The sequence below is a fragment of the Gossypium raimondii genome, chromosome 13 (assembly GCF_025698545.1).
Source record: "Gossypium raimondii isolate GPD5lz chromosome 13, ASM2569854v1, whole genome shotgun sequence".
In the NCBI taxonomy this organism is placed as follows: Eukaryota; Viridiplantae; Streptophyta; class Magnoliopsida; order Malvales; family Malvaceae; genus Gossypium; species Gossypium raimondii.
This window is the reverse complement of record NC_068577.1, coordinates 48,919,014-48,935,459: the sequence shown is the minus strand read 5'-3', so window position 1 is coordinate 48,935,459 and position 16,446 is coordinate 48,919,014. Positions and strand designations below refer to the sequence as shown.

The following is a 16,446-nucleotide window of genomic DNA, read 5'->3' as shown; positions in this document are numbered from 1 at the left end:
GAGGCCACAACGGCGAATCTCACTTCCTCGACATTGTAATTTAAAAGATTGAAGCCACAACGGTGAATCTTACTTCCCATGCGATGCAGCGGAGCAGATTGAAGCTACAACAGCGAATCTCACTTCATCGACATTGCAATTTAAAAGATTGAGGCCACAACAGTGAGTCTTACTTTCCAGGCGATGCAGCGAAGCAGATTGAAGCTACAACGGCGAATCTCACTTCCTCGACATTGCAATTCAAAAGATTGAAGCCACAACGGTGAATCTTACTTCCCAGGTGATGCAGCGGAGCAGATTGAAGCTACAAAGAATGAATCTCACTTCCTCGACATTGCAATTCAAAAGATTAAAGCCACAACGGTGAATCTTACTTCCCAGGCGATGCAGCGGAGCAGATTGAAGCTACAACAGTGAATCTCACTTCCTCGACATTGCAATTCAAAAGATTGAAGCCACAACGGTGAATCTTACTTCCCAAGCGATGCAGCGGAGCAGATTGAAGCTACAGCAGCGAATCTCACTTCCTCGACATTGCAATTCAAAAGATTAAAGCCACAACGGTGAATCTTACTTCCCAGGCGATGCAGCAGAGCAAATTGAAGCTACAACGGCGAATCTCACTTCCTCGACATTGCAATCTTACTTCTCAGGCGATGCAACAGAGTGGATTGAAGCTACAAGACGTATCTCTCTAAAGTGCAGTAGAATGGATTGAAGCAACAAGATACAGTGGATTGAAATAAAGCTACTTGAAGAGAAGCGCCAAGAGAAGTCAAGACTCGGCGAGACCGGGAAAAATTAGGCTTTCTTAGTCTTTGCTCTGTTCTCGTTACACGACAATGAGCAAAGAGGGGCAGCTGTACAGCCCAATATTGCCCAGCCCTAACAAACTAAACCCAATCAGCCCAATAACAAATCAGCAACCCAATAACTAATTAAACTAACCTATTAACCCTGAGCCCAAAACAATTAAACCCAAAACCCATTTACACCCAAACCCGAAGCCCAACAGCCCGGGCCCAATTTCTCTAAAAACTATCTGCCTAGGGTTTCAAAGACTGAAACCCTAGGCGTCACCCCTTGACTTTTGGCCTCCTCTGCCACCGCCACTGCTACACCGCACCTACCACCACCTGCTCCAATCACCCCACTTGCACTTGTAAACAGCAAAGAAAGACACAACAGAAGCAGTAATAAATCGGCTATAAAAGCCGAACATGCAGTATTTTTGGGGGGCTTTTTTTTTAGATTTTCCTTTGAATCCTTTGTAACAAAAGAAAGATATCAACAAAATAATAAAAATCATCAAGCTTTAAGGTCATTCTTTCGTTTCTGTTTCAAATCGGTTTTATTTCTCTTTGTTATCTATTTTACTTCACTGCATCAACAAAAAAAAGGAGAATAAAAATAAGAGAAAGGGTCCTTACCTGTGCTGTGTCGGGGAGGAGAAGACGAGCGGCCTTCCCTCGTTCTTCAGGCTTCGGGCTCTTTTTTTTCGAGGTTTGGCCTTGGATTTGTGCCTAAGAGAAGCCGGGCTTCAAAAAAGGATCAAAAAGATCCAATTTTGAGTCGTCGGCAACCGCACGCGGCGGTGCTAAGGCGGAGGTACGCCAGAGGCCTAGATCGGCCGATGACCGGCGCCAAGGCCCGAGAGAACAAGGGAGGGAGAGAGCTCCTCTCTGTTTTTTTGAAAAATGGTTTTAAAACTATTTTTTTAATGGTTTTTTAGTATTTATATTAATTTTAAAACGGCGCCATTTTGGATAAGGGGGATCCGCGCGTCGACCTGACCCGACCCGACCCGACCCGAAGGATCCGCGTGTTTTTAATTTTTGGGCTATTTACGCGCGCAATCCCTCTGATTTGTGGCGTGTTTCAATTTGGTCCTATTTCGCTATTTCCTTTTATTTTTAATTTGGCCACAAAGTTTTATCTTTCTCTCAATTTAGTCTACTGCTACACTGCGTTTTAAGTGCTTCGATTTATTTGCGTTTGGTCCCCTCTTCGTGGGTATCACGATTTAGTCCTTTTTTTGTTTTTTTATTTCAATTTCGCCCAGCATTTATGTTTTTATTTCGATTTAATCCCTTTTTCCAACAATTTTATTGTTTAATCAATTATTTTAGTGTTATTATTATTATTATTATTATTATTATTATTATTATTATTATCCTTAGTATTATTATTAATACTATTATGACTATCATTATATTTACACTCATAATTATTTTTAAAAATCTTAGATATATGTGACATATTATTTTCATATAATTGCTTACATAAGTACATATATACTTATATATTTTATATACATACATAAATACTCATTCTATATATATATTTATATATGTATATGTATATTTATATTTCTTTTCTTTTTTTCTCAGGAACATGTATATACTTACTTCCATATATTTTTCCATATAATATTTTAAAACAATTACATGTGTTTTATTTTATGATTTCAAAGTATATATATATATATATATATATATATATATATATATATATATATATTCACGTGAATACATTTACATAATATATTTATACGTACATATTTTTAGTTTTATAAATATATATATACATACATATATCTTTTTTACATTTTATAATTCTATTCGTTTTCTTTATTTATTTATTCATTTATACTATTATTATTATTTTGAGTGAAGGTTTTAATTTTATTTGTTTTATATTTTACTTGTTTGGATGTTGTAGGTTCGATATTGTTGCTATTATACTTTTGCGTGTATTATGATTCTACCATGCATAACAACAATGTATTTTGCTTTCGAATTTTTTGTTACGGTTTTCATGTTTTATTATACTCGATTTAACAAAATTTGTTTTGAATAAATAATATTTCGTGTTTAGATTCGAGAGGATCGTACCCTAACTTACTGGGTTTCGATTTTTACGATAAATCTAAATGTACGAATCTTTTTTAAACTTAAATTTTAAATGATCTCGGGATAAAAAAATCGCGTCCTAACTTACTGGTCGTGATCTCGTTTTTAAATCCGAGAGGGCTAAAATTTTTTAAATAAACATTTTTCATTCGCGTATCGGGAATTTGAGACATTGTATTCTAACTTACTAGATATGATTCTCTTTCTCGATTAACGTGAAATATACTTCTTTTTCCAAAAATTTTCATTTTAATACAAGGATCGTATTTTTAATTCTTTCAAGTTCTCAATTTTCGATATCAAGATATTAGATAATCAACTAGGTACCAATTTCTGGGCGTTACGAAGGTGCTAATCCTTCCTCGTACGTAACCGACTCCCGAACCCGTTTTCTAGATTTCGTGGACCAAAACCGTTGTTTTAATAAAATCAAATTATTTATTAAAAACAACATCTTTCCAAGGTGACCCAATCACACCTCAAAAAAGATTGGTGGCGACTCCCTTTTTCGTTTTCAAAACCCAAGTCGACCCTGTTTTTCAATCCAAAAAAATTAGTGTCAACAATATATATATGCAATTTGTTAGCACATCTGCACATTGTTTATAAAGAAGATAATTAGCAATTTCAATTAGAAAAGACATTATAAACGTATACCCAAGATCTCAAATTGTTAAAATAAATCTACATAAGCAAAAATACATTTTCTTTGAGAATCCTTTTAGATAAATATTACTTATTAAGGCTACACTCTGAAATTCAAATTATAGTATTTTATTAGAATTGAAAAAATTATCATTTAAACATAATTTATTTAAGTCGAGTCTAAAATAATTTAATTTAAGATAAATCGATTTGAATGGAATTACTATTCTAATAATAATAATAATAATAATAACAATAATTAATCAACTGTAAGCATATACAATAACAGCAGGACTTTTCAATTACTATTGAAGTCCCAAAAGGCTTAATCTTTAAATCTTGTGTATCCAAATAAATCCCAGGCCTAGAACGTCCAATGATACTTCTAAATCGCTCCCCTAAACCCGTTAGTTGCATAAAAGCTTAATATAATTAATTTCTTAATTTAAAAAGAAAGACTTAAATAATTTATTTAAAGTCAAACTTAAAAAATTTAATTCAAAATAAAGTAATTTGAATCGAATTACTATTCTAATAATCATATTTAATCGACTCTAATCTTATATAATAACAACAGGACTTTTCAATTACCATTGGAGTCGTATAAGCCTCAGGTAAAAATTGTTGTTTACCAATATAAGTCACAGGCTTAGGCTGTGAAATCACACTCGTATAACATTATCGATTCATATAAGTCGCACTTGTAAGCTCCCCCTGAAACCATTAGTTGCATAAAAGCTTAATATAATGAATTTCTTAATTTAAAAAGAAAGAATTAAGTAATAAGTAAATAATTTATTTAAAGTCAAGCCTAAAAAAATTAATTCAAGATAAAGCAATTTGAAACAAAGTACTATTCTAATAATAATAATAATTAATCGACTGTAAGCATATATAATAACAACAGGGTTTTTCAATTACCATTTGAGTCGTATGAGTCTCAGGTAAAGATTGTTGTTCATCAAAATAAATCACAAGTACAGAATTTGCAGTCACACACTCAGAATCTTGTTGATTCGTATAAGTTGCACTTGGAAGCTCCCCATGAAACTATTAGTTGCATAAAAACATAGGATAATTAATTTCTTAATTTAAAAAGAAATAATTAAGTAATAAATAAATAATTTATTTAAGGTCAAGCCTAAAAAAATTAATTCAAGATAAAGCAATTTGAAACAAAGTATTATTCTAATAATAGTAATAATTAATCAACTGTAAGTATATATAATAACAATAGGGTTTTTCAATTACCATTTGAGTCGTATGAGTCTCAGGTAAAGATTGTTGTTCATCAAAATAAATCACAGGTACAGAATTTGTAGTCGCACACTCAGAATCTTGTTGATTCGTATAAGTTGCACTTGGAAGCTCCCCATGAAACTATTAGTTGCATAAAAACATAGGATAATTAATTTCTTAATTTAAAAAGAAATAATTAAGTAATAAATAAATAATTTATTTAAGGTCAAGCCTAAAAAAATTAATTCAAGATAAAGCAATTTGAAACAAAGTACTATTCTAATAATAATAATAATTAATTGACTGTAAACATATATAATAACAATAGGGTTTTTCAATTACCATTTGAGTCGTATAAGTCTCAGGTAAAGATTGTTGTTCATCAAAATAAATCACAGGTACAGAATTTGCAGTCGCACACTCAAAATCTTGTTGATTCGTATAAGTTGTACTTGGAAGCTCCCCATGAAACTATTAGTTGCATAAAAACAATGGATAATTAATTTTTTAATTTAAAAAGAAAGAATTAAGTAATAAATAAATAATTTAGTTAAGGTCAAGCCTAAAAAAACTAATTCAAGATAAAGCAATTTGAAACAAAGTACTATTCTAATAATAATAATAATTAATCGACTGTAAGCATATATAATAACAATAGGGTTTTCAATTATCATTTGAGTCGTATAAGTCTCAGATAAAGATTGTTGTTCATCAATATAAGTCACAGGTAGAGAATTTACAGTCGCTTGCATAGAATCTTGTTGATTCTTATAAATTGCACTTGGAAACTCCCCATGAAACTATTAGTTGCATAAATATATATTTGTTCAAAAATCTTGTAAAAATAGAAATATTCACTATAAAAATATTATTTTAATAATTACCGTCGAAGTGTCAAGCCAAATCGACACATTTTTAAAAAGAAATTAATAATAAAACAACTCTTTAAATTTTCAAAGCTTCAAAGTTGTTGAAAACTCTTCCTCTCTTCTCTCATTTTTAAAAAATATTTACTATGAAAAATTTTCAACAATCCTCTCCTCTCTCATTCAAACTTCTTTTCCAAAAGATTTAATTTTTTATTAATCATTCATTAATAAACTCAGAAATTTATTAAAGTTTAAAAATAATCTCTTTATCTCCCTATCATATCTTCATTTAATCTACATAACCCAGCACTGTTATAACTCAAAAACGCCTTCAATCAAATCCAAAAGTGATCAAAGAAACCAAATCTAACCCCTTCTCCTTCATCTTCCATGGAAGACCTCCTTTTCCTCTTTTGGTTTTGCTTTGTTTCTTTACCATTTTTTTTTTATTTTTGGTATGAATTATGAAACAGCTCTGGAAAAAAAATTCATGGTGGGGGTTTTGAATTGGACTAAAAGGATTTAAAACATAGGTTTACATGGTGGGTTGCTTTGCACTGTCATAGAGATATCTGATACCTGAAATTGAAATTGAAATTGAAAGAATTTAAAAGAAAAAGAAATCAAGGAAAAGCAATTTTTTAAATTTAAAAAAATTAGTCTCATCAAATTGTAATAATAATAATAAAATACTTTTTTCATATTTTTCCTCAGCTTATTTTAAATGACACAAAATTTATCGATATTGCTTGACACACCGATGATATTCGTTAAAATTTTTTTTTCTTTCATTGTTAATACTCGTATTTTTCATGAATTTTTTGAAAAATATGTACTAGCACAATAGGAGTACCCAAAACATTTTTTTAAAAAAACCTAATGAATGAGAGGAGTGATGCCGTCAATGTTTCAAGCAACGCCAATGGCTATTATAAATTTTACATCATTTTCGTATTTATTTTTTTTCTTCAATTATTTTCATAATTAATTTACTCAATGCAAAAATAATAGAATACATTTTCAAATATCTCCTCTTGGGAAGGTGGATTAGCAGGCGTAGCTGCCGAAAGTTGTACTTCAAGTACACATCGCCAGCTACTGTTTTTAGACCTTCATCTCAACTTTGCCAAGGCTAACCTTGATAGTTAATTAAAATTGGTATAGATAATCAAACATTAATTTATTTTTTGAAATTATTAAAAAAATTATATATTAATATATTTTAACAACAATTTCAACGTTAAGAAATTACATTCATTCATTTAAAAACTACACAGCATCACAAGTGTAATACATAGCTCCCCCATCCTTTTTACTTAATTATTTATCAACCCACAACATGGGTGTGTTTGAGTATTGTTTCCTTTATTAACTAAGGCTGTTGCTTCTTTTATTTACACATTAATTCACTAAAAAACAAATGTAAGTTACCATATATATATATATACCGAAAACAATGTATAGCAGTGTTTGAAATACCTCTTGAGAGGAGGAAAGTCCATGCTTAACATCACCTTCCTCAATATCAGAATGCGAAGGCATCATCTCAGACGAGGCGCTTCTTCCCATCTATATCAATTGTTAATCAAGAATACAGTTAGCAACTTTAATTAGAAAAAAAAATGGTTGTTAGAATAGATGCAAGTAAAAATATATTTTATCTTGAAATTTAAATAATTGTTATTTAGAATTTATGTTCAATGCATGCAAATATTCAAATTATATCACCTTATTAAAATTTAATAAAGTTGCCTGTAGACCTATCTAATGCTGGGCATAGACGAAAATATGTATGGTTTTTTTTTTTTTGCAAAAATAACTCAAAAAGAACTAATTAATTACAAAAAATTTAAATATGAAAATAACTTAGAATTTATCGTAGTTAACAATTTTGACACACCGATAATACCGTTCCCTCATTATAACTTAATCATTAGTTTTTTAAAAATAAAAAAGGAAATATTTGGATGCCATTAAAGTGTCAGACGGCAATATGTATTTTTTAAATTCGTAAAAATACAAATATTCAATATAAAAATATTTTTAATAAATATCATCGGAGTATCAAAAGACATGGACAAATTTTTAAAAGACATTAATAATAAAAGAACTCTTTTAAGTTTTCAAAGCTTCAAGGTTCTCGAAAACTCCTCCTCTCTTCTCTCATTTTAAAAAAAAGATTTACTATGAAAATGTTCAACAATCCTCTCCTCTTTTCAAATAACTTTTAACTTTTTATTAATCATTCATTCATAAACTCATAAATTTATTAAAGTTTGAAAAAATAATCTCTTTATCTCCCTATCATGTAACAAAATTAATAACCAAAAAACAAACTCATTAAATAGAATGACCAAACCTTCCAATCATCAAATTCAGTTTAATGTTATTTGGTCACGAAGAAAATAATAATAACTACTATACTACAGGTGGATAATGTATTTGTTATTATTTTTATTTTAATATATAATTTTGGAACTATTTTTTTATTTTAACGTAATGTCCTTATGATTTTTCAAAAATCAAGATCTACCACTCAAGGAGATTTTAGATTATTTGAAGATAAAATATACCCAAAAAAAATTTGTTTTAGGAGACCAAATAAAACTTTTATACCTTTTATCCTTACCAAAAACTAATAAAAAACTCAAAACAGAAAAGGACGAAGGAAATACGAGAGAGTTGATTGACACCAAAAATAGTGCATAGTTCACTGAAAAATTAAAAAAAAAATACAACTTTAAAAAATCAACATATTCCTGATCAAGACACAAGCATGCAAACATCTCAAAAATAAGAAAGGAAGAGAGATCCTGCAATTTTTAGTTTAAAAGAATTTTTTGATGATTTACATTTTTTTTTTTACGAAAATGATAATCAAATGGAGAGGAAAAGCATACAAAATCATCGTACCTTATAGAGAGGCAAAAGGTTGAGAGAGATGAGCAACTGAGACTGTGGTGTTAATAAGGTGAACAAAGATGATTAAAAAAAAGAGAGAGAGAGAGAAAGTTGGAGTGGAGAATGATGTAAAAATTAATGAAATATCAACGTAGTTTTATATTATTTTATAATATTTTACATGACTAACATTTTAAAATTTTAATCATTAAATTTATCAATATATTTATATTTATCATATATATAAAATTTTTAATTAATTCTATAAATTTATCGTTATACCAAACTAAAAAATACATACGAATAAAATAAAAACCAAGTCAAATAAATGGTAAATCATGAATAAAACCAAGTCAGACGAATCATAAATCATGCAACTATATAGTAAAGCATTAAACAAATTTATCATTCATTTGACTTTAGATTTTTATTTTATTAATTTGTATTGCTAAATTTTTAATTATTAATTTGTTTTATTTAACTTGCCAACCTGACTTCTTAATATAGTAATATAATTTTAAAAATACATTAATGTTTTTATTTTTAAATATCTACTAATAATCAAATCATAAGTCGATAATAAAAAAATAATTAAAATATATATTACAACTTCCACCAAAGTTTTAGCCAAAGTTGACTTTGCGTATTCTACCAAAATAAAAAAGTTTACTTCGTCTAGGACATTTGATGACAACTTACAAATCATTATGTCAGTCTTGGTCCGTCATGTTCCCTGTACGAAATTAGCCACCTAGTTGTTGACTTACAATTAGGCATTTACAAAAATAACTTGTTTCAAAATCATTCACCCAAACAATTTAAAATAAATTATAAATTTAGATTATGGAAATTCAATGGCCGGCACCTCCTTGAAACTTAACCCAATTATTACTTTATGATTGTGTCAGGTTTTAAAAAATTAATTTTTTTATTTTAAGAATTCAATGGTCGGGATTAGGGTTTTTTTGACAATGTATCGTACTGGAATACATTTATACTAGTATTTAAAAAAATTATTTGGGTTTTGGCCATGCAATGGTCGGCACCAAGTATAAAAAAATTATTTCTCTTAATTTTGGGAAGCATATGGCCAGAACCCCCTTACTATATATATAAGCAATGGTTTGGGTTCTGATTTTGTCATTGGATGAGAAAAAATTTGTTGATAGTACCATCAAAATGAGAGTGTTTTGTAGTGTATCATCAAATGAGGTTTTTCGTAGTGGATTGCGGATGGAAGTGTTTTGTAGTGTACAACCGAATTTTGGGGTTGAATTATATACTGTCATGCTTTAACGAAGTTAAATTATATACAGTCATGTGAACCGTAAATGTTATACAATCAAAGGTTGGATGACTTTCAACACCATAGATGGCTAACCGAGATGTCCAATGCAGATGGACATTATATACGTTGTAAGAGCGTTTATTCCACAACTTATAGGTGGGGTATTGATGCAACATAGACCTAATTCAAGCAGAAGATGACTAATTGTGGAGAAACTAGGGTTTTTTACTAAAATAGGCTAAAAAAAAATTTGTACTGAAATAGGTTGTCAGAAAGATTACTTACGAAAATGAGTTACTTTTTTCATTGGTGTCTATCTCAAAAGCGCCAATGAATAAAAAACTATTATTTTTTTAATGGCGCCTATTAGATAGGCGCCAATATATATTTTATATTAAAATTTTTTATAAAATATAATTAATTTTTTTTCGGGTCAGTATATGACCCGGTATAATACATAGTAGTGGCGCCTATCTTAGAGGCGTTAATGGTGATGCCTATCTGAGAGGCGCCATTAGTGGTGCCATGTTGAGAGGCGCCAATAGTCTTATTTTATATAAAATTTTGTCTCAAAAATCAATAAATACTGTTAAATAAATACAAAATCAAATAAAATTACATTATATAAAAGTTACATTATATAAAAATTAAATGAGTTAACAACAACTATATGATTAAAAAAGTCAGTTATAATTAAACTTTTAATAAAATGATTTTAATTTTTTATAAACTTATATGTTAAACTAACCAAATACTAAACTAAACACAACAATTTATAGCTTAATCCTAAATTACTAATAAATTAAATTTTAAATAATTACAAACACAAAAATTTATAACATAATCCTAAATTACTAACAAATTAATTATAAAATAATTACAATATTCATACAAAATTACAATATTACAATATTCATACAAAATACTAATCAAAAACTATAAATACAAAATTAATTATAAAAGAATTACAATATTCATACAAAATTACAATATTCATACAAAAATTACAATATTACAATATTCATACAAAATTACAATATTCATACAAAAATTACAATATTCATACAAAATACTAATCCAAAACTATAAATACAAAATTAATTATAAAATAATTACAATATTCATACAAAATACTAATCAAAAACTATAAATATAAAATTAATTATAAAATAATTACAATATTCATACAAAAAATTACAATATTCATTCAAAATTACCCATTGGCGCCTCCGTATGAGGCACTTTTAATGGTGCCTCCCTATGAGGCACAATTAGTGGCGCCTACCTGACAGGAGCCACCTGACCCATTTTTCCCTTTGACCCGTTGACCGTATTTTGACCCTTATTTTTATTTAAATTTTTTAAAAAAAAATATTTTATTCCAAAAAATTTAATAGTTTTTAATTTGCACCAATGAAAAAAGTAACCCATTTTTGTAAATAATCTTTCTGACAACATATTTTAGTACAAAAAAAAAATTTGGCCTATTTCAGTAAAAAACCGGAGAAACTACTATTCAAATTTTTGTATTATTTTTGTATATGTAAATCAAATTTAGTCTTTATTATTTGTTGTTCAAATTTTATACTTTCGTATTAATTTTTAGAATGTTTGTATTTTCTTATGATGTAAATTTAATCTAGAATGTTTGTATTTTCTTGTATCTGCAAATTTAATTTGTTGCGTATTATTATTTTTGAATTATTATTAAATATTTTAAAGTCATTTATCCAAACAAATAATTATTTTAGAAAAATTAATTTTATATTGAAAAATAGAATCATTACAAACTAAAGTAAATATTTACAGAAAAAAAAATTTGTCATGATCCCAGAGATGTCCTCGGCGCTGGAGTGTAACAGTTTGGTTGCCTCCGTCAATGATGTCGTGCACCTTGCTGAGGCATTTCATAGTTGCTCGGTTCGGCCTCCGGTGTACTTAGGAAAGTGGTATAATTGTATACACCATCATCGGGAGTTAAAGGGTATTGTGTGACTCGAGGTGCCGATGGAAAAATATCTTCAATATTAGGTGTACGGGCTTTGCCAATGCAGCTCCGGGTGGTATGAGGACGATCCAGAGTGTGTCGAATGTTGAAGCTTGGGGCCTAGAAGATGATTGATACTAGTAGTCTTTATGGGTAAATAGGGGGGATCTCTGCGTAAAAAATCAAGAGCAGATGCAGCCAAGTGATAAAAATGTCCTCGATTTCCAGGATTTGGGTTTATCATGCTATACAACTTTAAAAGCACAAAAAAAGGGCTTTCTAGCAATAACAAATTGTACCGCATGTCACATGAAACATGTCGTCCCAGTTCGTTAAAATAATCTAAATCACCCTTCTGGATTAGCTAAACAACAAAGCATCCATCGTATACCATCATATCTACAAATTTTGCTTTATCTTCAAGGTCAGGAGGAAGAGGATATTCATACCATTTGCGAGATTTTTCTTCCAAGTGTTTCATTGCCTCTAGAAATTGGTTGAGACCAAGGTGGGGTTTCTCAACAAACTTCTCAAACCACCTTATTTTAATATCTTCTATCCTTGCCAAGTGTGGCTCACGATAGTGATAGTGGCCAATTGAAATCATATTTGGTTCTTAGGTTTTTTTATTTACTTCACGTAGTGATGAGGCATTTTTAAAATTATAAAAGTTTCCCTTTAACATTAAATAAATTTGTTAAGGAACTGTTAATTCAATACTTGTAATTATTTATTCTAATAGCTACTGTTGATTCAGTTATAATTAAGTTATTTTCAAATATACATATTGATCACTAAAAGTCAGAATATATATATATATATATATATATATATATGTCACAAGTTGATTGAATCCAACGTAATAAATAAATAAAAAGACGAGATTACACAGAAAGATGAACATGTATCCCGCATCCCAAACCAATCCTTATTCATACAAAGACCAGACTAATAACACGAAGCACTTGGAACACATTCAAAGTCATAAGAAAATGGAATCCACAAAGACACTACACTCTACAAATCTAGAAATTAAGACTTCCTTTGGATGGTAAAAGCCAATCCAAAGGGAGCCTAAATGAGAAACAAGATAACACTTTACAAAGACAAAGTCACCAATAAAGTAGAAAGCCAAGTGTTCAAAACTCCCATAGCATAGTGTCAAAGCCTGATTAACAATCCAAAGCAGCAGAAGAAATCCAGGAAGATCTGTGATATATACAAAATCAACCCATGGTTAACAAAACCAAAAGAATTATACTGCTCATCCATAAAATACTATACATGAACATGAGAATAACACCAATAGTTAGGCCTACTATATACTTACTTGATGGACTTTGGCTTTGGTCTTACTGCTTAACATAAGAAAGAACCGAAAATATAGTTTGCAGCAGGGTAAGCAGGAGCAAGACAAGCGCAGCAAGAAATGATATGAGGGACCGGGGAGTGTTAAAATAATTTTTCTTCAATGCTGCCTTCCATTTGTACCATTTTCTTTTGCAATGCTCGTTTACCCTACCAAATATGTCAGCATAGTAGAAGTCTTCAGACATCATGTAAATGGAGTCCCGAAGTTTGTTAAACATTACGGTAACTGCTTTATCGTCTCCTAACCAATTATCAATAACTCCACTTTCACAAAGTAGTTGCACATCCTTGCCTGTGTTGATGAGGTTATCTATTGGAAATCATCAATATTTATGGAAAGTCAAAGATATGGGTATCAAATATTGGAAAGTCAAAGATATGGGTATCGAGATATTGGCATAAGAAATCTGAGATATTTGCAATATTTGGTCCCTAATTGTAAAGTAACTTTGCAAGTTGATCCCTGAACCTCAACTATAAATAGGCATAACCATCTCTCATTCTGTATCTCATATTTGCCCTTCTCTACTAAAGGCATTGTTCTCTCTCTCTCTCTCTCTTTATAAATTCTCACTTGTATTTTGGAGTGAAATATATTTGGTAGTGCCCGAGGACGTAGGCAAAATTTGCTGAACCTCGTTAAATTCTTGTGTTCTTTATTGTATTATTCTGCATGAATTGTGAGTGTGATTGTAGTGATTTATTGTGCTATTAAATTACGATTGAGGAATATTCTGGCTAGGAAAGTGTAACAGCCCAATTTTGACCTTAATCGGAATAGTGGTTTCGGGACCACAAATCTGAGTCTGAAAAATATTTTAATATTATTTTGTGTGTTTATGATGTGTGAAAGTTTCGTGAATTAATTTTGTTGTTTATGTGTTTAATTGACAAAAGTATCAAATTGCATAAAATGTGAAGTTTGATTATTAAGGTGTAAAGTGCTTATTTGATGGTGGCTTTTAAATATGAGGTTCTTAAAGGTCAATTAGCCCATTTTAAAGGATAGTGGACGGCAATGATAGTTAATATGTATAGTTTTTATATATTAAATATAAAAGTTATAATAATAATATAATATTATGTTATTATATCATAAAACATAAAAGAAATCAACTTTTTCTTCATTGTTTGTATCACCGAAAGTAGAAAAGAAAAACTAGGTTTGAGAGCTTGAAATATTCGGCCCTTTTGAAAGCTTAATTCAAGGTTAGTTTTTGTTCGGTTTTTGATAATTTTTACGTTTTTGAGATCGTTGCTTTGAATACTTCAAAACCCATGCCTTAATTTTGTGAATTGTTGATGATTTGAGAAATGCCATTGATGAATGCTTGAGCTTGTGATAGTTGATGATGAAATATGAAAGTTATGTGAAAGATTAACATGCTTTGTCTTTGAATTTTTGATAAATTTGAGTAATTAGGGTTAAGTTGTAAAAATAAAATTTTTGAGGGACTAAAATGTGAAATAAACGAAATGTGTGGGTTTGTATGGACACTAGGAATATTCGGCCCTTAAGGAGTGTAGTCAAATTTTGTGTATTTTGTCTTTTGAGCAAAAAGGACTAAATTGTGAAAATGTGAAATATTAGGGGTAAAAATGTAATTTGCCCATTTATGTGTTCTTAGACTAAATTGAATGAAAATATGTTTAAATGAGATTTATTTGAATATGTTTAGATCAAGAAACCAAGAAATCAGATTTAGATCGGGGGAAATCAAAGGTAGTTGAGTAGCCGATTTATTAGTCGACGATATCCGAGGTAAGTTATTAAGCATACATATTTGTGTCGTTTTAAATTATCTTAACATCTACTTAATTATGCTGAATTGAATTGATATATATGTAGTGATAAAAATTTTTGAAATATGACAAATTGAGTTGTCGACTTCCAACACTAAGTGTGCGAGTATAAAAATATACGATAATGAGATTAGCACTAAGTGTGCGAGTTTAATTGAAATGCACTAAGTGTGCGAGTATAAGGGTAAAGCACTAAGTGTGCGAGTTTGATTATTAAGCACTAAGTGTGCGTACTTATTAAATATTTTCGAAAGATTACTAATATCAAGTATTTGACTTATTGAGAAATTATGAGTAATAAAGTGAGTAATAATTATTTTGGTGGTATTCAAGATTAAGTTTTGTAAGTATTAAACCTAGGTGGTGATTATAATTGGAATCATATTTATTTAAGATGATTCTTTATATTTTATGATAATAAAATGCATAATGTACTTGGCCTTGTACTTAAATTTGAAGAAATGCTTATAGTTGTGTTAATATATTGATTTTGTTAAATCATAGTATGAAGTGAATAATTATATTATACTATGGTAAGCTAAAGGTAAGATGATTTAGAAGTATGAATTGGTTAAAAAATATTCTAGATGTTAAGTTAAATTGTAGAGTTTATTTGCTTGTAACTTACTAAGCTAAATTAGCTTACAACGTGTTGGATTATTGTTTTGATGTATAGATTTTGGTGATCGCTACGTGTTCGGGGATCGTCAGCTAAGCTCATCACACTATCGGTGTCTTCTTTTGGTATTTTGCTAAATTGTTTTCAAGTATATGGCATGTATAGCATAGTTAAAAATGTTGATTTTGAAACCAATGTGTTTGTGTAATTAAAAGCCATGCGAAAATGACTTATCTCTTTTTGTTCGAATTTGATTTTGATACATATAGTTAATGGACAATTTGGGCTATATGCTTATGTATCATGTGCATGATTAATTAGATTTAGATAATATATATTTGGCTTAGATATAAGTTCAATAATTATTTTCTTTTTAAAGATGTGATGACCTATTGTGTGGTACAGGTTTGATTTAGTGTATGCATATTAAGCATGTAAATTAGGTACAAAATTAGAGGTTAATAGTGTATAATATGGTGCAAGTTGTCAAGGTCATATGAGCACATAACGGTAGTGAGAAAGTAGGGCATTTTGTGTTATAATTTGATGTATAATGCTATCCAATTAAAGCAATTTAAAGCTGCCAAATTTGATGTCCAATTTTGAGTGTATTGATGCTGCCCATTTTAATGTGTAATGCTGTCCAATTTTGAGTGTATTGATGTTGTCCATTTTAATGTGTAATGCTGTCCAATTTTGAGTGTATTGATGCTGTCCATTTTAATGTATAATGCTGTCCAATTTTGAGTGTATTGATGCTGTCCATTTTAATATATAATGCTGTCCAATTGTGAGTATATTTAAGCTGTCTA

At 29.6% G+C, this 16,446-nt stretch overlaps 1 protein-coding gene and 1 long non-coding RNA gene across 2 annotated transcripts; one reads left to right on the top strand and one right to left on the bottom strand.

Annotated features, from left to right (window-relative positions):
• Positions 1-1,038: 1,038 nt before the first annotated feature.
• LOC128036211 (uncharacterized) lies at positions 1,039-7,575 on the bottom strand. The gene is made up of 6 exons (XM_052627130.1): positions 7,145-7,575; positions 5,139-5,267; positions 4,809-4,937; positions 4,479-4,607; positions 1,431-1,523; positions 1,039-1,266 (listed from the first exon to the last, which is right to left on the bottom strand). The coding sequence occupies exons 1-6, from the start codon at positions 7,232-7,234 to the stop codon at positions 1,039-1,041; spliced, it is 798 nt and encodes a 265-aa protein (XP_052483090.1). The 5' UTR covers positions 7,235-7,575.
• Positions 7,576-14,319: 6,744 nt separating this feature from the next.
• LOC128035925 (uncharacterized) lies at positions 14,320-15,923 on the top strand. Its single transcript, XR_008192532.1, has 3 exons — positions 14,320-14,421; positions 14,892-14,974; positions 15,692-15,923. It is a non-coding gene; the product is annotated as an uncharacterized LOC128035925 (long non-coding RNA).
• The last annotated feature ends 523 nt before the right edge of the window (positions 15,924-16,446 follow it).